Source organism: Glycine soja, chromosome 8 (assembly GCF_004193775.1).
Source record: "Glycine soja cultivar W05 chromosome 8, ASM419377v2, whole genome shotgun sequence".
NCBI lineage: Eukaryota > Viridiplantae > Streptophyta > Magnoliopsida > Fabales > Fabaceae > Glycine > Glycine soja.
Genome location: NC_041009.1, coordinates 36020997 through 36048977, shown reverse-complemented (window position 1 = coordinate 36048977; position 27981 = coordinate 36020997). Strand labels below are relative to the sequence as shown.

At 34.9% G+C, this 27981-nt stretch overlaps 2 protein-coding genes across 3 annotated transcripts; both read left to right on the top strand.

Annotated features, from left to right (window-relative positions):
* Window positions 1-4580: 4580 nt before the first annotated feature.
* Window positions 4581-9375, top strand: LOC114423014 (mitochondrial carnitine/acylcarnitine carrier-like protein). Of its 2 annotated transcripts, XM_028389606.1 has the most exons (4): window positions 4581-5073; window positions 6472-6563; window positions 7889-8280; window positions 8705-9375. In XM_028389606.1, the coding sequence occupies exons 3-4, from the start codon at window positions 7889-7891 to the stop codon at window positions 9204-9206; spliced, it is 894 nt and encodes a 297-aa protein (XP_028245407.1). In that variant the 5' UTR covers window positions 4581-5073; window positions 6472-6563; the 3' UTR covers window positions 9207-9375. The 2 variants fall into 2 exon arrangements, with proteins under 2 accessions (XP_028245407.1, XP_028245406.1); XM_028389605.1 differs by lacking the exon at window positions 6472-6563.
* Window positions 9376-27068: 17693 nt separating this feature from the next.
* On the top strand, window positions 27069-27981 carry LOC114423012 (abscisic acid receptor PYR1-like). The gene has a single exon (XM_028389603.1). The coding sequence runs from the start codon at window positions 27226-27228 to the stop codon at window positions 27862-27864; it is 639 nt and encodes a 212-aa protein (XP_028245404.1). The 5' UTR covers window positions 27069-27225; the 3' UTR covers window positions 27865-27981.

The following is a 27981-nucleotide window of genomic DNA, read 5'->3' as shown; positions in this document are numbered from 1 at the left end:
ATTCTATCATGGCTACTTTTAGCTCTTACAAGCCAAGCTCAACCTCAAGCTTGATACAACTCATTATTCTTTGTCCTACCAAGCCATTGTTGGCTCTACACAAATTAGGAAGATTTGTTGTTGTGTTTGCACAGACTCTTTTAGTGTCTTATAAACGAATATACAATTTCAACACTTAGTCTATTTTCTCAATATGTTTAAGGTGTTTTGAGAGTTTTTCTAAAATTTACAAGAATTTATACATAAAGAATATGAATGAAAGCGCATAAGGTTCGTGTGTTATTTATTCAAAACTTTTGGTATTTATAGGCCTTCTTCTTCAAGTGTTTGTTGTCTCACAATATATGAATTTCTTCACTGCAGCATTCGTCTAATGCATATGGCCTTCGGAGCATTTCATTCTTGCATTAAATGCACACCTTTCTTCATGCAGTGAAACCACTCTAATTGGCTTTTGGGTAGAACAGTTCAGCAGAAAAATCACTTCCCTTTGGTCAAAGCAAGTTTGCATGACAAAATGTGTCTCTTGATGAAGCTATTGACTTTCAGATCTTGAATTTCATTTATTCTTCATAGGTTTCGAAAGATCCTAAAAGAATGTGTCTACAAAACGAACCTCAGAAACAAAATATTTAATGAAATATTAAATGTCACTCCTAAATGTTGTATCAGATCATAGCTTTAGCTTACTGTCGTCTAATACCTTAGACACTCATAAGACACAACTTTTAACATTAGTAGTATTTATTTGCATCTAATCATAATAATTAAGAGTTCCGATTCATCTTATGACACAAATGTTTTTTTACTTAACATGGACATCAATGATAAATGACAGGCAGACCTTTTTTTTATGGAATACTCCTTATGTTTAATGGTTAAAGGATATCCTTAGACATTATTAATAACAATTTCCTTTTTATTTGGAATGACTAGATAGAAAAATCTAGATAAGGAGTCGAGGCCTAAGGTAGGTTGAGGCCCACCAAGCCCGACAAACCCATACATTTTTATAGATGAGGTAAGGGAGAGCCAGAGAGAGAAACAAGAAAGAAAAGAAAAGTTAGAAAGAAGGAGGAGAAAAGAAGAAAAGAAAGAGGAAAGAGACAGAGCAAAGACATAAAGATCTAATATCGAGACATCATCTTCACGTGTCATTAGAGGTGAGTTCTTCCCCCTTGTCCTCCTATACTCCTTTGATTTGTATTTTTTCCCTTTTCTCCCTTTTGAACTCGAAGGAAGGAGTTTAACGAATTTTCATGATTAGATTTGATTGGGGAGTTTATTGAGCAAATTAATTGGTTAAAAGGGTAATAGAAGAGTTTACGCATATTTTGGATGCTCGAGATTGATTGAAAGCCATGAATGACTTTTTGGAGTGAGGATTTGTGATTCTCACAAGTTGCAGATCATGGGCTCATACTTAGCCTGTCGATGCATGCTCAACGTGCATAACTTCTAGGTTCATGTTTAAGGGGCCACTCTAAGCAATATGAATGTGTGTTCAACATGATTAGTTTATAGGTTCATGTTCAAGGGGCAAGTTAAGCATGATGAGATGTAGTTATGATCACCCATGGTAAGCTTGTGATTGACGTCCTAAGCATGTGGAAATCTAGAGAACAAGTTTAGAGTCTCTATTTCAATGCGGTAAGCATGAGCTAGGCATGTTAAGCCTAACCCACCAAAAAAAGGATAGTCATAACTATTCTTGAGAATATTTATATATGTTTCTTGGGAATTAAAAATTTGAAGGTTTAGTATTAATAAAACTTTCCCAAATTTTTAATTGTTTATCACATTAAATGATTTAATAAGAGTAAAATGATATTTTTTATCGTAGTAAAAAATTTTTTCCAACTCAAAAAAGTACGATTCCTATCTCTTATAAGAAAAAAATTGAGGGACAAAATCAATTACTCTTTTCAAAAGCCTATCCCTGGAATAAGAGAAAATAATAACATTGACCTTGCCCCAACATAGACAAAAAAGCATGAAACTACCCTTGTTTCTCAATACGTGAACCTCTCACAACTTGTGTCCTTTTTGGTCCATTTTGAAGAGTTGGAATCGCCATGGATGACAACAATAGAAACAAAGTGGGGTGGAGTGGTGGCTGTACCGATGAACAAGTTGTTGAGTGCATGTGAGTTGCAAAGGGTGCTTTCGTTTGCGATTAGTGCGCATGAGTCGAACCTGAGATATGAGGCCTTGAAACACCTCCTAACAGTGATCAACACAGTCTTGCTAGGCTAGTTGCGGATCAACGACCACCATTGTGATTTGTACGAGATCCTTCAAATCTATTGCTACACCACTAACATTGACCAAATCGTTGCCCATAGAAAGAGGTTGTGGTGAGGGTCATTGAGGAAGGTGAGTTGGCATTACTAGGTAAACGACATTTTGGTTCTTAGTAACAATAATCAAATAAAATGAAAAAATTTAAATTGACAAAACTTGAACAACTAGTGAATAAGTGATTGATTTAACAAATATGATGAGATCATCCAATTAAAATGATTTAAAAGGAGTGCACTGATTAAATACTTAATAATTTTTTATAGTCTAGAACTTATTTTAAAGTTCTCAAATAATTCAAAAAATAATTTTTTTTGTTTGTAGAGATAAGTGGATATTTTAACCTTGAATTAACATACGAAAATAATTTTTTATTACTATTTTATGTTTTGACAAAGCATTTGTTGAGAAATAACTAGTTTTTCTTTTTTAAAAAATAAAATAATTTCTTAATTAACACCCTTTGAGGTAGGGGTGACAAATGAATCCATTTATCTGATATCCATCCAATCCATCCACAATAAATCCATTCAATCTATCCATTACAAAAAAAAAAAAAACAAATGGATGGATCTAAATTCATCCATTTGGTTTGGACTATTTTTTGGCCGACTTTGGTTTAGGCTATTTTTTTGGCCGATGTTGTCTAGAGTTTTTTTGGTTGACTTTGGTTGATGATGTTTTTCAGCTGACGCCAACCAATGTTATTTTTCAGACGATGTTAGTTAGGGTATTTTTTGACCAACTTTGTTCGAAGCTATTTTTTGGACAATAACGTCCAGAGTTTTTTGGCCGGCTTCAGCTATTGATGTTTTTTAGCCAACATTGGCTGATGCTATTTTTCGGACGATGTCACCTAGGATTTTTTTGGCCGACTTTGGTCGGGGATATTTTTTTGGTCAATTTTCCAAAGTTTTTTCAGCCAACATTGGTTGATAAATTTTTTGACCGACATCGGTCAAGGATATTTTTGGTCGACGTCGGCTTTGATTTTTGGCTGACATTGATTATTGCTATTTTTTATGACATAGGCTAGGGTTTTTTTTTTTTTTTTTTTTTTTTATCAATGTCGATTGAGGAATTTTTACGACTAACATCAACCAGTATTTTTTCAATCAACATTAGTTGGGGCTATTTTTTGGCCGATGTCGACTAAACATTATTACTAATCGACATCGTCCAAAAAAATCCTAGCCGAAGTCGACCAAAAAATTGCATCATTTGACAATCGATCAAAAAAACTCTAGCCGATATTAGCCAAAAAATAGTCACGATCGATGGGTCCCTAAAATCATCATTGGTCAATGTAGGCAAAAAAGTAGTCTTGGTTGATGTCGACCAAAAAATCATAGTCGACGCCAACAAAAGATAGTCCTATCAGCCAAAAAAATAACTATGGCCGATGTCGGCCAAAAAATAGCCTTAGCTTACGTCGACCAATAAAACATTAGTCGATGCTGACAAGAAAAAAGTCCTTGCTAATGTCAGCAATAAACCTCGTTGATGTCAGTCAATAAACCCAAAAATCCTAACTGATATCCATAAAAAAATATCACCAACCGACATAGACCAAAAAAACCTAATCGACCATGAACAAAAAAATATTCTTGACTAACATTGGCAAAAAATAGCTCAAGCCAACATTGACTAAAAAAACTTGGTCGATGTCAAACAAAAGACATCATCCATCAACATTGATTGAAAAATAATTTTGACTAATGTTGGCAGAAAATTAATCTCAATCCAGATTAGCCAAAACAATTAATTTTTGAATTTTTAAACAAAATAATTAAGTTTAAATTTTTTATTTGTGGATGAATTGGATAAATATTCATTTATAAAAATAATATTAATAAATGGATTGGATAAATTCTTTTATTAAATAAATCAATTCTATTAATAATTTTTAATGGATGAAAATAATTTTTTTCATCTAATCCATTAAGATACGGATTAAGATCCCATCCATCCATATTCCACCCTAATTTGAAGGATAGACAGACACTTTTGCAAGTCGCATCGACAGTCCACATGACTTGGGAGTTGGGACTCATAATAGCGAAACGGAACTCGTGACGTGTTGGCCACATCCTAGTCCAATAATCTCAAAGTGTGTTTTTGTTTTTTTAGTTTTTTTTAATTATAATATTAGTACGAAATTATATTTGTCAAAGTTGGGAACTTTAAGCGTCAGGTGAGTATTTTTTTAGCATGATTTATTTCTTAAGAAAGATCAATCAGGATTTAAATTCCTAAATCACTGGATCAAGTGACACAAAGCCTTTCTCACTTATGCAGCTGTTCGTGTTTGTGTTGGGCGCTGTCCTTATCTCTCAATTTTATTTATAAAGTGAGTGATTCGTTGCTGCTGAGTCAGGAAAGTGGCTGAGATTGGGTTTTTGTTGTGATTCCAACAAATCCACGTTTGAGCCACACACACTTTGTTTCTCTTTGTCCCATTCCAATCCCAAACTTTCTTGTGGCTCTCTCTCTCTCTCTCTCTCTGTTTCAATTCCCGTTTTGTTTTTTACTTCTTATATTCTCCGCCACCTGAACATTACCCATCCATCTCATAACACACACCCCAGAAAAGCACCCTCACTTGTTCGTTTCAACGTTCTTTCTATTGATACGTTAACACTTTTGATTCCTTTCACATTCTTATAACTGACTAACTAACGATCTGTGAATCAAAGAAAAAGGTTGTTGTTGGGTTCTGTTCCCTTTTCACTGTGAGTTTCATCTGATTCTTTGGGAGACTGCTAGAGCACGGTAAGATTCTTGATTTGTCTCAAGTTCTTTTATTTGTCTCGAAAGTTTAAGTTAATTGGAATGTAAGTGCCATTCTTGATGATGCGTACATTCATGTTGTTTGATTAGAAAGTAGCGTGTGTAAATGTCATTTCTTTCTTCTTCATTTTATGTATTCCCTCTCTTCCTATTTATAAGACAAGTTATTTTTAGAATAAAAATATCCCTAGTTTAAAAGAAGAAAAATAATGTATTGAGAAATCATTAGAAGAAAAAGAAGTATTAATGACAAGTTAGTTTTGGAAAAAATTATATATTTTAGACATTTATGGCTATCAACTAAATTAATCACTTTTCTTAATCCTGATGAATTAGGTAATTGAGTCTTATATATATAGAGGGAGTATTTATTTCCAGTTAGATGATCAGCGAATTGGGTGTGTTTCATTTGTGGTTTTGAATTACGGTAATTGTGGTTTGGGAGAATTCAGCAACAGCAATTTACCATAGCATTTGCTTCTTTTACTTTTTTTTTGTAATTTTGGTGATGGTGATGCAATCCTAACAACAACTGCAATTTAATTAATGAAAATGAGAGTTCTGAAAACTTGCAACTCATTTGCTGGATAGGACGATGCATGGATATTAGCTGGTTCTCTATAACTTACAAGTGGCTGCTGTTAGCCAGTTACATGCTATAGCTTTCCATGTATATCATTGAACAGGAATGAATGAGAAACCCTGGTGTTGCATATATGAAAATATATATCTTGGGGTATGTTAAATTACTTTGCCTTTAGCATTTCTAGTGTGGTAATTTTGCATTGAAGAAATAGCACACATGATTGCTCGATCGATAGGGTACATAATGTGGCAAAACCACAAATATCGATTTTGCATTAGCTGCAGTCCTTTTTAAATGCAAAATATTGGGTGTGTGTGTTCTGAATCTACTTTGCCGGTTGATGCATCCCATTCTACACTTTTAATCACTATTTAACCTCATGGTGTTAATTCTGTGATTAAGAAAATAGAAGTTTTGTATGAATTGATAAATTTAAATAATTTCATGAATTGCCCTGTAACTCCATTTGTGTAAGATGTTAATTGCTGTGTGATGAAGCTTTCCAGTTGTTTAGTTTATTGTGCATTTTTTTGTTTGTTTCAAAATTTGGTTATATTAGATTAATTTGAAGTTGGTTAATATATTAAATTACTATTACTATTTGTTTTTCAATTGGTATGACAATATAGCTGTTATCCTTGTGAATATGATGTGTATCAATGCATTATACAACAACAACAACAACAACGCCTTATCCCACTAGGTGGGGGTATCAATGCATTATACATTCACAATTTTATACCTTAAACATGCAGTTGAATTTCATCATTTCCCTTCTTTCCTCTTTTACTTAGTGTTGTACAGGAAGTTGTTTGTATGGGTTCTTGGCTTCACTTTTGTGAGGGTTGAAGAGTAATATAATTTGGAGCAGTTTTGAGCCAATTAGGTAACAATAATAAGAAACCCTATGATATTCCCTGTATATCTATAAACTCAATCTTATCCTTCTTTAAGCTCCGCTTTTATTAAGTGAGCTTGCCAATTGGAAGCTTTTCGTTTCTTATCTTGTACCTTTTTTGTAAGTATATATTTTATCTGCATGGTTCATATTGAAGGGGATGTGAATCATCGCATTCAAGCAGGATGGATGAAATGGAGAAAAGCATCGGGAGTGTTATGTGATGCAAAGGTACCGATCAAGCTAAAGGGAAAGTTTTATCGGACTGCGATAAGACCGGCGATTTTGTACGGAACAGAATGTTGGGCGGTCAAGAGCCAACATGAGAATAAAGTAGGTGTAGCGGAGATGAGGATGTTGCGGTGGATGTGTGGTAAGACTCGACAGGATAAAATTAGAAACGAAGCTATTAGAGAGAGGGTTGGAGTAGCGCCTATTGTAGAGAAGATGGTGGAAAATAGACTTAGGTGGTTTGGGCATGTAGAGAGAAGACCGGTAGACTCTGTAGTGAGGAGAGTAGACCAGATGGAGAGAAGACAAACAATTCGAGGCAGAGGAAGACCCAAAAAGACTATAAGAGAGGTTATCAAAAAGGATCTCGAACTTAATGATTTGGATAGAAGTATGGTACTTGATAGAACATTATGGCGGAAGTTGATCCATGTAGCCGACCCCACCTAGTTGGATAAGGCGTGGTTGTTGTTGTTGTTGTTGGTTCATATTGAAATAGTACTATTCTTAGACCCTCTGGATGATCCATTTATGCATGACTGGTTGGTCTATTTAGTTATTTCCCTTGCAAAGATCATGCCTGGGGGGCATTATTTTGCTTTATATCTATTATTTATCCATTAAAACAATGGTCCATTTGTTAAACTAATGGATATACTGGTTCTCTCTCTCTCTCTCTCCACAATTGGTCCATTGTTTTCTACATGGTATCAAAACCTATCCTAGATGGGTCCCTGTGTCTATCACACTCTAGGCAGGTAGCCTAGAGCGTGAGGGAAGATGTTGGAAAAACCACCTAAATTGTGGTCAGCCCTAGATAGAGGGGGGTGTTTGAAAGTCCCACATGACGGATAGCTGTGGGCAAAAGGAGACATGCTAAAGTCTCACATCAACTAAAAATAGTGTCGAAATAAACTATATAAGTGAGAAACAATTCTCACCTTACTAGCCGGTTTTGTAGGATTGAGTTATACTCATAACTTGCTTTCTGACACTTCATATTAAATCACTTCATATGTTCATGTTTCATTGTCTAAATCCTTTGTTTCCCACTTTTCCTTGTTGGAATTTATGTTTTGCAGATGGGAGATGTGGCGAAGGACCTTGCAGCTGGGACTGTTGGAGGGGCAGCACAGTTGATATGTGGACACCCATTTGACACCATCAAGGTCAAGCTCCAAAGCCAGCCTGCACCACTCCCTGGTCAGCTTCCCAAGTACTCAGGTGCATTTGATGCTGTTAAGCAGACAATAGCAGCTGAAGGAGCAAGGGGTTTATACAAAGGTATGGGTGCTCCGCTTGCTACGGTAGCAGCCTTCAATGCTGTCCTGTTTACAGTGAGGGGACAAATGGAAACATTAGTGAGGTCCAATCCTGGTTCCCCCCTCACAGTGGATCAGCAGTTTGTTTGTGGAGCTGGAGCCGGAGTTGCTGTTTCCATTCTTGCCTGCCCAACTGAATTGATCAAATGCAGGTATGATGGTGCTTTTCTTGTCAGTATCCTTTTTAATCTCATTTTCTTGGTTGGTTTTCTTTCTATCACCTATTCATTTTGAGTGGTTTTGGAGTTTTTCATTCTTTTTCCCTTTATAAAACTTGACATGGACTTTGCCCCTGTTAAATAAAAAAAGATTATTTGGCTAGAATGTAAATAAGGCTTTTTTCGCAGTACCTCTTTTTTGTTTGTTTTGCTATAAAGCACCTCTTTTAGGTGCTGCTTATCTTAACAAAACTTCATCACCTCTCTCAGTTGACTTAAACCAGATTGTCCTTAGAATAAACAAAATGAATTCCATCTACAGATTATTAGCCTTTATTAACTTTCAATGGTTGCTTACACATCAGGTTAGTTAGGTACTTGTGCCTAACTTTTTTTTATTCATGTTGAATATTGTCAGGTTACAAGCACAAAGTGCGCTTGCCGGCTCCGAAACAGCTACCGTGGCGGTTAAGTATGGAGGACCTATGGATGTGGCCAGGCATGTTCTTAGGTCAGAAGGGGGCGTGAGAGGTCTTTTCAAGGGCTTGGTTCCCACTATGGGACGTGAGATACCTGGAAATGCTATAATGTTTGGTGTATATGAAGCATTAAAGCAAAAGTTTGCAGGAGGTACTGATACTTCTGGCCTAAGTAGAGGTTCTCTGATTGTTGCTGGAGGCTTGGCTGGAGCTTCCTTCTGGTTCTTGGTTTACCCAACTGATGTTATTAAGAGTGTGATTCAAGTAGATGATCACAGAAACCCGAAATTTTCTGGTTCATTTGATGCATTCAGAAAGATTCGAGCTACAGAAGGATTCAAAGGCTTGTATAAGGGTTTTGGTCCTGCAATGGCCCGTAGTGTTCCTGCAAATGCAGCATGCTTCTTGGCATATGAGATGACAAGATCAGCTCTGGGATGATTAATTCTTGTAACAGGCTTGATATCAAATTCTCATCTTTCTTTTTCTTTTTGTTCACTAAACATTTTTATTCTATCCATTGACATATAGCCACACAAACGCGTCTTCCGTTATTGCTTCAATCAACGACTCATTCTTTCATTAGTAATACAAACATCCTTATTTTCAACCTTCATGTGCCAGATTATATAGGTTATATCTGACAAAACTAATTGAAAATGTAGTGCAAATTGAAAAATTAGTTGGTAGTTATTAATAAAAATTTGTTTATTGAATAGTCAAATAAGATTTTTAGTTAATAAAAAAAATTTATAAAAAATTTAATCGGGGAGAGTCAATTAGCATAGATGTCAATTGGACAGTTTGGCATTTAGAATTCGGTATCTATTTCCTTGGACAATTTTGTCTTCAATGTCCACATTTGAAAGCAATGTTAGTTATATATTATTTAGCTTATGGTTATATTTGGCAAGTCATATTAGAAAGTTTTTAGGGAAAAGAGTACTTAACCTCCCTAAAGTTAACTCTTTTGTAAATATGGACCTTAAACTTTAATTTTATTCTAAATGCTCCTTAAACTTTATTTCATTTGCAAATAGACACAATAAAATTTAATTTTATTCCAAATGATCCTTAAACTTTACCATTTCTACAAATAAACACCGTAATTTTAATTTCATCACAATTAATCCTTAAAATTTACCCTTTTGTAAATAATCTTTTATATAAAATAAACTACTAACAAAGAACAAATCTCAATCATTTATTTATATTTCAATCCTAGCGATTTATTAGTTTTATATTTATATATCACTTCTCCAAAACATTCAAACATAATAAAATATAGAATTAAAAATTAAATTTGGTTATTTTTTTCTTTTTTTACAAGCATTATTTTTTCTAAATTGATATTTTTATTAAATTTTAATATTTGTTGAAATGAATGGTAACATAAAACGAAAAATATTAATGAATTATTGATACTTTTAAAAAGGATAAATTTTAAGAATAAAAAAGAATGTAATTAAAGTTCAAAGTATCTCTTCACAAAAAGGATAAAGTTTAGCATCAATTGGAACAAAATTAAAGTGCAAACAAAATAAAACTTAAGGATCAATTAAGAAAAAATTAAAGTTCATGGTGTCTATTTGTAAAAGCTAAATTTTAGGAGGGTAAAAATGATTATTTTTTTTCAATTTGTTTTATGATACTTGGATCTTCCGTATGTGCCGAGCTTTGAAGTAGGGAACAAATTTGGCTAATCCCCACAAAAGGCAGAACAAGTATAGGTTCAGGTTTAAAAAAAGGCGGGTTTAAAATTTTAATATTCGTACTCATCATTCCCATTGAGTTTTTTTTTTCGATTTCCGGAATACCCGCAGCTAAACCTGCTATACTATTTTTTTTTATAATTTTAATTTACTTATATATTTATAATAAATTGTATATTAATTTATTAATCATATTTCAATTCAAATAATATATAAAAAGATAATAAATAATAAAGAAATTGAAGATAAAGAATTAATAATTGAATAATATTTTTAGTTAAATGTATAATTTAATTTATTTAATTAATTAACTATTAGGCAAATTAATTTATATTTTTAAAAAGTATAACAAAAAATATTGTAACAAAAAAGTATAAAAATAATATAAAAATAGATACTAGTAAAATTTGATATCCAAAAATTCGAATAATACTCATACCTAATTAAAAATACCTAATTAAAAACAGCTATCTCTGGTAAAAGGACGTGTTGAGGATGATACCCATGGGTCATGGGTAAGAAGTTATGGGATATGCTAGGTGCACCCAGCAATATTGCTGGTGCACCCATCAATTTATTGAAAGGTCAGTTTTGCCTTTTATTTAAAAACATAAAAAGCTTTTTCCCTCTTTCGGAAGCATTCTGTCTTCTCTTCCGCGAAAAAGCTTCCTTCCTCTCTTCTCTCTTCCGCGAAAGCAAGCTTCCTTGGTGGTCTTCTTCTCCGCGAGGCTTCTCCGCCTTCATCTTCTCCGCGAGGCTTCTCTCTTCCATTTGCATTCGAGGTAGGTGACCTTCTTCTTAGCTTTCCTTTTGTTTTGCACTGTATGTGTAGCATTAAGGGTAGGTTAGTTGAACCTTAGGGTAGATGAACCTTAGGGTAAAGGACGCCGGAAAAAATGGCGGAAGCTTGGTGACGGTGAGCCTTTTGGAAGACTCGTTAGGGGTTCTTCCGGAACTTCCGGAAGAAGATCTTCCGAAAGATTTCCGGAAGAAGGGTTCTTCCGGAAGAACAGGTTTTCCGGAAAGCTCTTGGAACACCTCTTCCGGAATGTTTCCGGAAGATGCATTCCGGAAGAGGGTTCTTCCGGATGACCTTTCAGTGGTTCCGGAAGCACTTTCCGGAAGACCCTTCTTCCAGAATGTTAGTACTTCTTCCGGAAGTTTTTTTTTTTTAAATATTGTTTTTGTTAATTGTTTTTGTTAATTGTTTATATCATTTTAGTTGACTAATTTACTAATTATTTAATTTTAAATTACTTATGTATTATTTTATAAATGAAGTAGTTTATTTGTATAAATAAAGTTGTGTATGTTTGGAAATATTTTTTTCCCATTATTGTTTTATTTGTATATATAATTTTAGTTGTGTATGTTTACTAATTATATATTTTGAAAGTAGTTGTTTTTTTTTTGTCTATAAATAAATTTTTTTATTTTATTATAAATAAAGTTGTTTATTTGATTATAAATGAAGTATTTTTTTTTATAAATGAAGTTGTTTAATTTTTTTTTAAAATTAAGTTGTGGATGTTTAGTAATGAATTATTTTTATAATAGTTGTGTTTTTTTTTATAAATGAAGTTTTTTATTTTTTTTTTAAAAATTAACTTGTGGATGTTTACTAAATAATTTAGTTGTGTTTTTTTAGAAATGAAGTTTCTTATTTTTTTTTTAAATTAAGAGTTGGATGTTTACTAATTAATTTTTTTTACATTAGTTGTGTTTTTTTTTATAAATGAAGTTGTTTAATTTTTTTTTAAAAATTAAGTTGTGGATGTTTAGTAATGAATTATTTTTATATTAGTTGTGTTTTTCTTTATAAATGAAGTTGCTTATTTTTTTTAAAAAAAATTAACTTGTGGATGTTTACTAAATAATTTAGTTGTATTTTTTTTAAATGAAGTTGTTTATTTTTTTTTTAAAATTAAGTTGTGCATGTTTAGTAATAATTTTTTTTTTTACATTAGTTGTGTTTTTTTTATAAATGAAGTTGTTTAATTTTTTTTAAATTAGGTTGTGTATGTTTTAAAATAATTTGATTTAAGTTAGTCTTATTTGTTTATAAATAAAGTTGTTTTTTTATAAAGAAAATTGTGTATATTTTGACCGAAAAAATACGTGTTCGACATGATTTACAGATCATGGCCAGAACATGAGGTTTAGATCGTGCCATAGGTAGAGTTGTAGGCAGAGATAGACCTGCTGACGAGGATGATGCCGATGTTCCCGAGAGGCGTAGGCCTACTGCCTCAACCCGTAGGTTACGCGTTCATCAGATGACTACGGAGGGACGTGATATGGCTGAGGACGTCGCTGACATGACTGACGATGTCCCTGAGCAGCCTACGGAGGCACCTGAGATGCGTGCGGACGCACAAGGTGCTGATAGTGGTGAGGGGTCAGATGGTGATGATGCTGCTGAGGGATTCCCTGGTGGTCCACGTGACCCATCAGTGCTCACATCATTTGCCGAGCATGTTGCACATGCCGTTTGGAGTGGACATGTATTTTAATTTGCTAATTATTTGTCATTGTTGATTTATTTGTTTATGATTAATTTTTTTAATAATTGTATAATTTGTACTTCAAATTAGGAACGTCCTGATTTGAAGTTAGTGTCACATGGGAGGAAGGTGACACTGATTGGGAGGCCAGTGCCTGAGATTGAAGGCCTGGTGGCTGCCACAAGATTAAGTCCACTGATAGATTGTTCAGTTATTACTGGCGATCTTGGACTTATATCCGCATTTATAGAGAGGTGGCACAGTGAGACTAGCACTTTCCACCTTCCTGTAGGAGAGCTGACGATCACATTGGATGATGTGTCGTCCATCCTACATTTGCCCATCACTGGCGCCTTGCACAGTTTCCACGCTCTTTCTACGGAGGAGGCCAGATTCTTGCTTACGGAGTTGCTGGAAGTGTCTGCCGAGGAGGCCAAAGCCGAGACAGGACTCACACGTGGAGCATATGTACGATTAGTATGGGTTCGTGACATTTATGAGACCAGATGCCAGGCCCGGCGGTGGATTGTCGCAGCTCGCGCTTATCTGCTGCACCTTGTCGGTTGCACTCTCTTTGCTAATAAGAGTGCAACATACGTGCATGTGGTCCACCTTGACGCTTTCCGGGACCTCGCTCATAGTGGTGGTTATGCTTGGGGGGTTGCCGTGCTGGTTCATATATATGACCAGTTAGATGAGGCTTGTAGGACCACCACCCGACAGCTTGCGGGGTACTTGACGCTACTTCAGATAAATTTTGTGTTTATTAATATGTCACGTTCGATTATGATTCAAATATGTTTTTATGTTATGTTAACCTCAATTATTGTGTAGTGCTAGATCTATGAGCACTTCCCTAGTGTGCACCAGTGCGTGACTGACGATACATACCAGGAGATGTCCCCACGTGCTTCCCGGTGGTTGACGTTGAAGGCGCACATAAAGGGAATCACAGGAGCACCCTACAGGGCACGTTGTGATGGTTTGACCGTCACAGATGTGTCCTGGTTGCTGTACACGGAGCATCGGGGGGTTAGGGCGTTTCAGGAGATTTCATCTTTCCAGGGTCAGCTTAGATGGGGTCCTATGGTCGTCACGGTTCGACCGGAGAGGGTGGTACGCCAGTTCGGTTACATCCAGAGCATCCCTCCACCGCCTGTTAGTGCACGATTATCACACGATCAGATAGATGACAGGTGGATGCAGTTTGTAGATCACTTACTACCTGCGGGTCAGCTTTGTCTAGTGCCTGGGCAGGTATCTGCGGATTACATGGAGTGGTTTTTCCGCATATCTCACCCATTCATAACACCGACCCAGGCAGGTGACCAGCAGAGGGATGCACCAGCTGCAGACCCTGAGGACTACATACAGCCGCCCAGCCCCCAGGTTCCAGTGGCATTTGACCCCCCTCCACATGTGGTAAGATTATTTGCGCGTTTAATGTTTTATGAGTTGTTGTTTATTTTAAATTTCATAATAAATGTTTTTAATGACTTTGACAGGATGATTACGAGGGATATGAGACGATTGCACAGAGGTTGGAGCGTGTGTTCAACCTTAGGATGGTCACTGCAGGCACAGAGCTATATGACATTATGCAGGACTGCCTGACGATCGCGAAAGGGGGACCCAGTGCTGATGGGACTGTCAGGGCTCGTCAGAGACGCCGCACGGACCATTGATCATTGTATTTATTTTTTGTGTTGTAGTTGACATGAATATTTGTAATTATTACAGTTTTTGTTTAATATAGTTGACGTGTTTTGCACAATTTATTATTTTATAATATAGTTTATTATTCCGATTGTTTGTGGTCCTTAAGCGAAGTTTACGGTTGTTTTAAATTTATTTTTAAAAAAAGGGAACCTAGAATCATGAGTTTTGTTTGTAAGAATTACATAAAAAATAAAAGTTTTTAAAATCATTAATAATTCATAATTCATAATTTACACCATTAATATATAAGGTGGTACAAAAAACTAAATATTTTAAAAAAATTACATGACAATGAAATCGCCATATAAGATACTACAAGGATGACTTTAAAAAAAATCCATGTTCAAGTACCCATGTTTGGGATTTTTTTGCGTGGGTGTGTCAGTGCCCTGAGACAATGCAGGGCGGCCATTTCTCATGTTTGGACGTCAAAGAACCCAAAAAAAATAGTCTTGTTCCCCGGTTCTGTCAACTAACACGTCAAAACAAAGCCTGAAAATCCAAAAAATAGGAAATGGACCCTTTTTCCATGTTCAAGTACCCATGTTTGGGATTTTTTTGCGTGGGTGTGCCAGTGCCGTGAGACAATGGCGGGCGGCCATTTCTCATGTTTGGATGTCAAAGAACCCAAAAAAAATAGTCCCGTTCCCCGGTTCCGTCAACTAACATGTCAAAACAAAGCCTGAAAATCCAAAAAAATAGGAAATGGACCCTTTTCCCATGTTCAAGTACTCATGTTTGGGATTTTTTTGCGTGGGTGTGCCAGTGCCGTGAGACAATGGAGGGCGGCCATTTCTCATGTTTGGACGTCAAAGAACCCAAAAAAATAGTCCCGTTCCCCGGTTCCGTCAACTAACACGTCAAAACAAAGCCTGGAAATCCAAAAAAATAGGAAATAGACCCTTTTTTCATGTTCAAGTAACCATGTTTGGGATTTTTTTGCGTGGGTGTGCCAGTGCCGTGAGATAATGGAGGGCGGCCATTTCTCATGTTTGGACGTCAAAGAACCCAAAAAAAATAGTCTCGTTCCCCGGTTCCGTCAACTAACACGTCAAAACAAAGCCTGAAAATACAAAAAAATAGGAAATGGACCCTTTTCCATGTTCAAGTACTCATGTTTGGGATTTTTTTGCATGGGTGTGCCAGTGCCCTGAGACAATGCAGGGTGGCCATTTCTCATGTTTGGACGTCAAAGAACCCAAAAAAAATAGTCCCGTTCCCCGGTTCTATCAACTAACACGTCAAAACAAATCCTGAAAATCCAAAAAAATAGGAAATTGACCCTTTTTCCATGTTCAAGTACCCATGTTTGGGATTTTTTTGCGTGGGTGTGCCAGTGCCCTGAGACAATGCAGGGCGGCCATTTCTCATGTTTGGACGTCAAAGAACCCAAAAACAATAGTGCCGTTACCCAGTTCCATCAACTAACACGTCAAAACAAAGCCTGAAAATCCAAAAAAATAGGAAATGGACCCTTTTTCCATGTTCAAGTACCCATGTTTGGGATTTTTTTGCGTGGGTGTGCCAGTGCCCTGAGACAATGCAGGGCGGCCATTTCTCATGTTTGGACGTCAAGGAACCCAAAAACAATAGTCCCGTTCCCCGGTTCCGTCAACTAACACGTCAAAACAAAGCCTGAAAATCCAAAAAAATAGGAAATGGACCCTTTTTCCATGATCAAGTACCCATGTTTGGGATTTTTTTGCGTGGGTGTGCCAGTGCCCTAAGACAATGCAGGGTGGCCATTTCTCCTATTTGGACGTCAAAGAACCCAAAAAAATAGTCCCGTTCCCCGGTTCCATCAACTAACACGTCAAAACAAAGCCTGAAAATCCAAAAAAAATAGGAAATGGACCCTTTTTCCATGTTCAAGTACCCATGTTTGGGATTTTTTTGCGTGGGTGTGCCAGTGCCCTGAGACAATGCAGGACGGCCATTTCTCATGTTTGGACGTCAAATAACCCAAAAAAAATAGTCTCGTTCCCCGGTTCCGTAAACTAACACGTCAAAACAAAGCCTGAAAATCCAAAAAATTATGGGCCACTGAAAATGGACCACTGAAACAACACATTCAACTTTATTATGGAAATTAAACACACCGTAAACAGATAAAGGTTACATCAACGAAAAAACAAAAAATTAAACATCACATTCAGTTGTTTAGCGACGTCCCACTGACCTCGTCTTCATTATATTTAGTAAAGACAGGTAAAATTTCTATTGGTCCATATTTTTTCCAGTAGTTAGATTGTACTAACACCTTCAGCAGTTCTTCGTTGGTGATCAGCTCATTTATTTCATATTTTATAACCGTACCTGAATACTCAAACCGAGCTGGTTGGCGGAAAAACAATTGTCTTACCGTTTGTGATTCGTGAATTCCAAGAGGGGGAATCCCTTTAGGTGCAACTTGCTTGATTAAATTCTTCAGTTCATCGATGGTACATGTTGAAGGAATTTGAAATTTCTTAGGATTTTTTCCTGTGAACGCGCATCCAACAAATTTGTTCTGCGGTGGCATGTTCCATTTCCCGTTGTAATACAGGATCGCGTCATGAATACGAGGCATAGTGCGTTCAAGTAAGTTTATTATTCCATCTGGTGTTCTTCCAACGGTGCATAATAACTTAATCAGACCAACACAAGAAAATTGATCATTACACATTAACATTGTGTTGACATCGTCATCATTTATCAATTTCATACACTCAAAGCGAATTTGGTTACCTGTATCGGTGAATGGCTTCCGGTAGTGAATTTCATCCAAAAATTGTTTGTCGGATAGCTGAAGGGTATTGTGTATTCTGGTTTTTAGGCTTGCAAAATCACACCTATTTGGTACTCGAATGGGCACCGGAGTTGAAGTTTGGAAGTAAACCCCAGTATCATTGTGAATAATCGATCCATTTGGATAAATGAAAGCCAACCTTGAGTTGACAATCGTCTAACTGCTAGTTTCTCCTAAAAATGCCATAGTTTGTGTATCAGTTGGGAGATTATTTGAAAGCAAGATAATGTGTGATTTAGTAGCCTAGTCTGCCATATATATAGATGGTTGTGACCGAGCCATTGTTTAACTTTGTTTACAAAAAAATAGACACGCGTAAATGTGTAGTCAAGTCAGCCAATGTGTTGTCGCCAATGTGTAGTCAAGTCAGCCAATGTGTTGTCGAGCGACTGCTAGTTTCATAATGTGTACTGAAGTCAACCAATGTGTTGCCGCGCTCAAACTGTAATACACATGCATGTCATTATGTGTTGTCAATTATGAGAATGATGTATGCTGCACGCGTAAATGATTTTTGTTGGACCAACAATTTCCTTGCTTAACCAAACGAGTACTTGATAATATTAATTGGTTAGTAACGGGTTACAACAAATTATATCGCATAATGAATACAATTACATAAACAATGCACGTTTAGTCTTCATTTAGGTCTACATAGTGTGTTTTGAATGACATCAAGCTTGTGTATTGCTGCATTCTACTAATATATGGAATTGCCCACTGCTTTGCCTGAGAATAACAATTGCTTGACCACAACAGCGCTGGAGGCGGCAAGGGACAATGGTCTTTCAAATAAACCTGTTGTACATGAACAAACATTATATCATGCGCTGATCGTGCCAAACGAAGCAGCGAAGTCATTGCATAATTGTTATACTAACTATATTCAATGTACCTGAACAAAATGATTTCCAAACACGTGACCGACACATATGATGCGGTGGCCAGAAGAATGACGTGGTGGTTGACTTCTAAGAGGGAAAAATGTCATGCTTTGTTGTTGGGACAACAATACAAGGATTACGTTATACCGTGAAGCAATCACATATCCCATGTCCGTTATATCCATCCACTTGCCCACACTAACATGAATGAACCAAACATACACATGTAAGTAATTTAAACATTGTTATTAAAAAAAATTAACCTAAAAACATACCTTTGAAAAGCCATCAACAAGTAGGGACAACTTTAATTGTTCAAATCTCTCTGTGCCACCGAAGAGGTTCATGTACTCATGCGACCACCTGCCAAGTTCTTTAATCAATTCATTACGCACTAATAAAGCGGCAATGGACCGATATCCACAGTTACCGTCCGCTTTCACATCCACAACGTCACGAATGAAACCTTGAAAGAATGACGCAAATTGATCCAACATCGGGATGATCCTTGTTGGCTGAGGCGGTTGAGAACATGATGCACTTCGTTTCACTGGAGAGTTGCTGCTTTGAACAGAATGAAAAACATCAACATACTCCCAGTAAGACGGATCACGCTTTGTGGATCTTTGACTTCTTTTCATCGGTTTCACCTTTAGTGTTGACCTTTGACGGAGGAGGGCACATAGAGTTATGATCAGGGTATGCAATTTCTCGAAGTTTACTCTTCAGAGTTACTTTGCCAGCCACATCAAGTTCATCAAACCTTTTAGATATGATCTCTATCTCTTCCTTGATGGTGACTTCCGTCTCACATAACCCTTGGTCTGAAAAGCAAAGTCTCATCCAAAAAAGATGGACTGACTCCAATGGGATGCTGCCAGCAGTATACCTAGAAAGCTCACATGCACAAGGAAGACCGTGCGTGCTTCTCATCACACAACCACAAGAAGAGAGATTGTTGCCGAGATAACGTAGATGGTCAACCTCAGAAGCAATCTGATTTAAAGCATCCCTTGAAACCATCCCAAGAAGCCTCTTGTATAAGGTTTTTTTATATACATGGCCAACCATATGCGTACTGGTTTCAAAGGATGTTTTAATTTCGACATGTTCCAGTGTGATCATGTTGTTCATGGCATCCCAAACACTACATAGGTCTCCAACGCTATTTTGTAGTACTCTTTTGAGAGCCCAATGAGCTGATTCAACCCTACATTTAATATACACAACAAACATGAAAATATACAACAATTAAATACCATTTAATACTAATCGTTACTAACAAATAAAATCAGTTCTTAATACCTGTTTGTTGTTGTGTTGCCTAGGTGCATGACCTTATTCGTCCATGCTGTAATAAATTTTTCCTTGTGGGGGATAATCCATGTGTCGTTAACATAGTCAATGAACATCGGCCAAGGCGAACAAGCAACTTGAAACTTCTGATGTGACTCATGGAACTCGTGTTCGGACGAACAATCAACCAAAGTACCCCAGCTATCCATTACATAGTCCCACGCATTTTTTCCCCGATTAAAGATTTGCACTTCACCTTCACATTCTTATCGATATGAAACCTGCACAACAAATTAGTAGACTCGAGAAACACAGTTTTCACTGCATTCATCAGTGCTAGGTCTCTGTCAGTGACAATAACAAGAGGGAGGCGATCGTGTCTTAAAAATAGGCCTCGAAATCGTTCCAAAGCCCATACAATATTATTAACACGCTCAGCCTCCAGATATGCAAACCCAGCAGAGAATGTCATCGTCGTTGGTGTCACTCCAACAAAGTCAAGTAGTGGGAGTCTGTACCTGTTTGTTTTGTAGGTATTGTCTATAAAAAACACCAGATGACATGCATTGCATAACTTTACTGCATCTGGGTGACACCAAAACAGATCACGCACCACAACTTCATCCTTCAATCTATGCCAATGAATGTATTGATCACGTTCGAGAAGCTTCATCAGATGCTGCATTTCGGTATCAGCTCCTTTTATTGAAGAACGATATGCACTTCTTGCATTGTAAATTTGCTTTATCGTGGTGCAACTGTCGGCATTGTGTTCCTTCAACATTAGCAAGATGTTTTTCGGTTTCACCATCGACTTTGTCATATCAGCAATAATTTTCTTTTCTTCCTTAGTCAATCGCCCGGCGTATGGATGTCCAACTAAGGACTTCGCCAATTCATGATTGTGAATCCCACAGATCAACTTCACCATCCAACCTTCCCCTCCATGCACTGGTTTCCCACGAAGCCTGAAGGGACAACCACATTTCCTACTCCCGGTGTCTTTTCTAACGAATTCTTTATTTCTACACTTGTACGTACCACTCCTTTCACACCCAATTAAGACAAATGAACTTCTTCCTCTGCTACCGGTCTCTGTGTCAGACCTCATAATCACTGCAACAAATCCATTTTCATGGGCAACTGTTCGAGCCCATTGCAAAACATCATCCCGAGTAGCGAATACCTACAATGCAACCCTAACATATTAATTTCATACAAACCATTAATTCAACCAAATGACTCAAATTATCTATGATTACCTAAGACGTATTAAAAGCATTTGAACAATCCACATGTGGTTCATTCACCCCACATTCTTCTTGATTATCATAATCATAATCCATTTGAACTTCTTGTGACATCGCAAAGTCATACCTCCATTGATCTTCGTCCATCTTAAGGACATATGCATCATACACAAGTACATTCAAATTATCATATAACCACATCCAAAATTTTACTACACCTTAAATAACAAACATATTAACAGCACATATGCATCATACACAACTATATTCAAATTATCATATAACCACATCCATAAATTGACTACTTATTAACTAACAACTAATACAAATATATTATAAATTTATAACTACATTATTTACTTAAACTAAACTTATCACTATAATAAACAACTAATAAAACATTTTTGTACCATTATACAATTAAGTTACCTAAATCATTTAATATTATACCATTATACCTAATTAAACCAATAATCCACAACATATACATATATATATATATACATATATATATATATATATATATATATATATATATATATATATATATATATATATAAATTATAAAACAGAAATAAAAAAAATTGCTAATAGTTTAACATTCCGGAATACACTTCCGGAAGAACTTCTTCCGAAAAAGGCCTTAGTAACTTCCGAAAGAAGGTCTTCCGGAAATGCTCATTCCGGACCTTCCTCCTGCTGTGCCTAAAATTTCTTCCGGATACAGTTTTTACTGTTTTTCTTCTCTAAAAACTAGTCGGAAAACGAAAAAAATACTCATAAATGCGTACCTCCAACGAAATAGGAAGAACAACCACTAACAAAACTTCAAATACGGAACACGGGACCATCAAATCTTCAAATACTTCACGGGACCACCAATGGAAACAGCAAAAGGGACCACCACCGAAACAACAGCAAGCAACCAAAATGGAAGAAACAAAGCAGAGAAGAAAGCGCAGTAAAAAAAAGCGTGAACGCGTTAATTTAAAGAAAATTACACAAGGGCAAAATCGTCATTACATATGCATTAAATATTATTTTATTTTTACTTATTATTATAAAATGAAAATTCTTTTTTCTTCATTTTGTTATAAAATAATAATCATTTTTTTATTATATATTAACTTTTGTAATAGAAATTAAATGTTATCATAATAAATAATTTATATTTTTAATAAAATTTACGAATTAATTAATTTTTATGGTTTAAATTATACTAAATTGTCACACAAATTAATATTTTACATGCGCGTAAAAAACAAATTATAAATATTAGTCATGATTACGTTCACTAATTATTTAATTATTTATGTATAATAATATTAATTATTTTACAATTTAGTTTATCCATTAAAAGTAAATTATTACAAAATAAAATATATTTTTTAAAAAAACTAACTTCCGGAAGAACCTTCTTCCGGAAGAAAATGGAAATCTTTCAGAAGAAGCTTCTTCCGGAAACATCCCGGATGACATTCTTCCGAAAGTAGTTTCTGAGCACTTCCAGAAATCACAAATTCTTCTTCCGGAAGAAGGTTCTTCCGGATAATTTCCGGAAAGAGGTTTTCCGGAAAGTTTCCGAAAAAAATCTTCTTCCGGAAGAAGAATTGCTGAAGGGCAGTTTCGCCACTTCACTGTTTGCTGGGTGCCCCAGCAATAATGCTGGGTGCACGTAGCAACTCACAGAAGTTATTTGTCAGGCTAATTGGGCTTTTATTTCCGTGGATTCAATTAGTTTTACCAATGTAACAATTAGGATATCTATTGACACTACTAATTTTCTATTGGCACTACTCATGTGGTGCCTTTCCATGGTATTCCCAAATTGCGTCCTAGCATGTAACACAATGGGAATGTGTTTCCATTTTGCAAATAAAGTAAAAAAACAACGGAACCATGATTTTGTTGTACAAGTGTACAACAAAATTACAATTTCAATTTTATTTTATTTTTCACCCTTGTTTACAAAACGAAAACACATTTCCGTTGTACATTGTTAGTTACACAACAGAAGTGTGTTTTCATTGTGCTATTTTTTGGTCACCCCAATTTACGCCATGGAAACACGTTTTCATTTTGTAATTAGAAATGCACGATGAAAACATATTATATTTTCTCTAATGCATTGTGTGAAACAGAAACACATTTTCATTATATACTTGAACAATGGAAATATGTTTCTATTTTTTAAATTGTGTTGCGAAAAAAATAACAACAGAATCGTGATTTTGCTGTATCTTTAACACAAAGAAATCATGATTGTGTTGTGTAATTTTTATTAAGTTTACCTATGTTGGATGGTTTGACAAGAGAGAAGAGAAGAGGTGGAGAAGTGATGAAGAAATGAGAGAGGAAGAGAGAAGGGTTTGGGGTATTATGAAAGAGGAAGGGAAAAATGAGAGAGAAAGGGAGAAAGATGGGTGTAGGAAAAAGGGAAATGGCTCAAATGGTCAAATTGATACGATTGGTGGTAGTGGCAATAGCAATGACAAGGTAAAAATACAAAGTAAGAAAATGTGAACTAATTTGAGAGACTATTGAACCGTTTTCGGTTATTGTTATTCCCACATCCATTTCTGCTAAGTGCACCACCACTTTTATTTAATTTTTTTTTCAAAAATATTTTTTTATGAAAATGCGTTTTCATTGATCACCATTCGGTTTTGTATTAGCTTTCAATACAAAACGGAAATTCATTTATTTTAACAAAATAATTAACTAAAAGGATATGTGTTTTAGTTTTGTAATTAATTCTATATAGTAGTTACTTTTTAAAAAAATCAAAATTAATGATATTTTTTTAATAAAAAAACTGAAACTAAACTAGTTACACGTTTAGTAGGGGTAGGGGAGAAATTTTTAGTTTCTCGGGAATCCTAAGTTGGTATCTTTTTTTTTTTTTTTAAATAGCATTCCTGGGAAAACATGTTTCCCATGAATTTTTTTACCTAGTTTTCCATGAAAACTTCCCCATGCGAGGAGGAGTATGAGAATCTTAGCACCTGCTTAATTTTTTAAGGTATAGAAAACATGTAGCTAGAAGAAAATACTCTAGAGTGTCATCATATTTTCACTTTTTCAGAAAAAGTTGGAAAAAATTGTTTACACAAATATATTTTATTCATTATATAAAGACAAATACCGAGAAGAGTTAAATTATAATATACTTTCTTTATTCTTATTTATATCACATAACAATAAAAAAATTGTTCTTTTTTATAAGATTTTGTTTCAATAATCCTGTGTTAATTATTTTTTTTATTAAAGTATTTTAAATTTTCTTTTTCTCTTTTCCATGAAAATTGAAGAAGATGAATAAAATTAAGAGTAAATTTAAAAATATTATAATTATAAACAAATTTAATACTAATAACTACATTGAATGTTTTAATAAGTATAATTTAATCAACTATATCTTACTGTATAATTAGAGAGCGATAGAGACAGAGTAACCTTTACTTACGAGGACGATGATAAAACTGAAGGTGACATGTTCTAGTTTTTATGGTAATGCTCACCTATTGGGACATGGGAGTGTATGGGGATAAGTGTGGATTTTCTTTTCTCGATGATGATAAGGAGAAATTATGAGTGACAGACTGACAGCAATTCTATTCTGGATTTAGTATAGTGGCCACCTTGGTTTTCGAACAAAGGTATGGGTTTGACTCTATTAAAGAGTAATGGGGTTGGTTCTTAAACAACTATAGAGACTGTTTGGTCTTTGTGATTTGTGAAGTTGGGTAACAAATGACTATTACCTGCTTATTTTTTAGGATCCCAATTATAAGTAAGAAAAAACATATTTTATATTTATTAAAAATTAGTTAATTTTATTAATTATATTATTTTTAATTACAATAAATATTTTTTAAAAAATATTATTTATTGGAACTTTGATATTAAGTATAATTTTTTTTATCTTATTAAATGAAAAATATTTTAAAAATAATCTCATTAAATAGAGACATGTAATTTAAATTTATTTATAGTTGAGAAAAAAAAAATTTAAAAAAATTATTGTTTATATCAGAGACCAAGAGAGAGTATGCAATAAGTCTAAATCTGGTAGTGTAAAAGTTTGCGTGGTAGTGTTTGGACGGGGAGGAAGAGAAAGTAGCAGGACAAAATTTGGCAAATTTTGAAAAAAATTCAATTTGATTGGCTTCAAAGACATTGAAAGAACTAAAACCACACACTATTTAAATTAGAAGGATAAAACACGCAATTAAATCCCACTTTTTTATATCCAACAATGTCAACCATGTCATTAAACATGAATCATTTCTACAATTCAACATAAATTGTTAATAATTGAATGGAAACTAAAAAATGAGATCCTATTTGCAAACACATTAACTATGTGAGTAAAAATGTAATTAAATTAAAGTATAACAAGGTTTAATAATTGTAAATTTTTTAAAAAATAGTTAAATACTTGCACACACTACTTCAGTCTAAAATTAATGTTGTTTTAACAATTTTTAAGTTACGTATTGTTGTTTTTAAGTAATTAAATCCCCTTTTCTATCTAACAATGTCAACCATGTTATTAAACATGACTCATATCAACATCAGTTGTTAATAGTTGAATGCAAACTTAATGATGGGATCATATTTGCATACTATAAAAAATGTTAAAATAATATTTTTTTTTAAAATTCGTTTGAATACTCACACACCATCCTTCGCGTTGTTTTAATAATATTCTAAATTATTTTTCGTTTTCTAATAAAAAATTCATTATCAACTCTAATTATATCTTTCTTCCTTAAAATTAATGTTAAACGATTTTCCATAATCTATACTCCAAAGCAAAAATACGATATTTTCTTTTTCTGGAATTAAAAATTTCATTTCAACAACTTTCTAATCCGACACTTACTTTAAAATGAATGGAGCATATACGAGTATACGACATTGTGCTATAATTGGCTCTCAATTTACTTGGATCAGGTTAGTCCAGGGTCGCTGAAATCAAGAAAACGCCCATTTTGTTTTCTTGAAAATTGCAAAATATTTACTTCCTTCGTTTCAAAGTATAAAATTGTTTAAGAGAAAAAATTATTTTAAAATATAAGTCATTTTATAAAATCAATATTATATTAAATATATTTTTTTAAAACTCCTGGATTAATATCAATGATTAATTTTAAAAATCACTTAGGGGTGTTTGGTTTGATTGTTTTCTGTTTTCACTTAGGGTTTGATTGTTGGATTTCTGAAAATATTTTTAGTAAAAATAAAAATAGGAAACAACCAGGAAATGAAAACAATAAATTCTCCTTGTTTTTAAATGAGAACAGAAACCTTATTTTGGGTAGAATGAAATTGCGGTGACAATGAATATAATTTCAAGCAAATCTAAAAATACAAAAAGATAAGAAGTCAATATATTATAAATTTTCAATATTTTTATTTCATAAAAATAGAAAACAAGACGTCAAACCAAACATGTTTTGAGAATTCTAATCTTATGAAAACAGTTTTTAGCAAATAAAAACAGAAAATGAAAACGCAAACCAAACACACCATTAATTTTTCATAAGTAACACCAGATACAATGAATAATTTTTAATTAATTAAGAGAAATGAAAAGATCATAATCTATTAAGTTTGTATAAAAATTTGTTACTATTAACGAGAATTCTGTGTAGTTGAAAGAAATGAGTAAGAAAATTATTTAATTAGAAATAAAAAAATATATTAAGAAAATCATTGATATTTTTTTATAAAATTTAATAAATTAATTATTTTGTAATAATTGTACAACAATCTTAAACGACCATAAAAAATAAATAAAACAAAAAAACAATAAAGGCTAGTTTAGTTGTTAAGAACATATTTATATCTAAAAAAAAATCCAAGTTATATTTTTCCTCTCAAAATGAGAATCCTTTTAGTAAGTATTTTATAAGTATATCTAGAAGTATTTTTTATCCTTAAGATTTATTCTTTTTTAACCATTATGTTTTTTATAAAGAGCATTAATTAACTTTAGATGATAACTAATATCTAAAAATCCTTTAATGAAGTTTTTCCCTTATAATAATGTTTTTTTTCCACGAATTATATAAGGAAAACGAATTTTATATAACTTGGATCAATGAATGATTAGTAGTGAACTTCATGACTCCACTCACCTATTTTTTTTCTTTCTCAAAACGACAAAATTATACTCAATTAGTTGTCAGACCATTCGATAGGTAGAAGCCACAACAAAAGAAAACCCTTTTCATTTATTTTCAAAATTACCCTTTTGGAGCTTTTGAGTTCCCTACTATCTTCCTCTCTGCGCTTCGCTATGGACAAAACGCACAGCGGGGAGGAGCAGGATCCGAATCCGACGCACCCGACCCGGAACCACCTGGATCCACCACCCGGGTTAACCCCGGAAGAGTTCGAGGACCTCAAACCCTCCGTGCTGGAGCACCATACCTACTCCGTAACCCCCACGCGCCAATGCTCCTCCCTCCTCGCGCAGCGTATCCACGCGCCGCCGCACACGGTGTGGACCGTCGTGCGCTGCTTCGACAACCCGCAGGCTTACAAGCACTTCATAAAGAGCTGCCACGTCAAGGAGGGCTTCCAGCTCGCCGTGGGGTCCACACGCGACGTCCACGTCATCTCCGGGCTACCGGCTGCCACAAGCACCGAGAGGCTTGACCTGCTCGACGACGACCGACACGTCATCGGCTTCACCATCGTCGGGGGCGACCATAGGCTCAGGAACTATAGGTCAGTCACCTCGGTGCACGGGTTCGAACGCGATGGGAAGATCTGGACCGTTGTTTTGGAATCGTACGTCGTGGATGTGCCCGAAGGGAACACCGAGGAGGACACGCGTCTGTTTGCCGATACCGTTGTGAAGCTGAATCTGCAGAAGCTCGCGTCTGTCACCGAAGGAATGTGCGGTGACAGTGATGGTAAGGGTAATAACTAATAAGTCTTCATAGTTTGCGTGACTCAAACCGGAAGAAGAAAAACCTAAATATATTTTTTAATTCTGTAATTTAATATTTTTTTTATTCCTGAAAATTTATTTTGTTTGTTTTTAGTA

Bases quoted from the DNA above. Each gene is read 5' to 3' on its own strand.
- LOC114423012 (XM_028389603.1), top strand. From the start codon at position 27,226: ATGGACAAAACGCACAGCGGGGAGGAGCAGGATCCGAATCCGACGCAC.
- LOC114423014 (XM_028389605.1), top strand. From the start codon at position 7,889: ATGGGAGATGTGGCGAAGGACCTTGCAGCTGGGACTGTTGGAGGGGCA. The intron at 8,281-8,704 runs GTATGATGGTGC...GAATATTGTCAG, and splicing joins ACTGAATTGATCAAATGCAG to GTTACAAGCACAAAGTGCGC.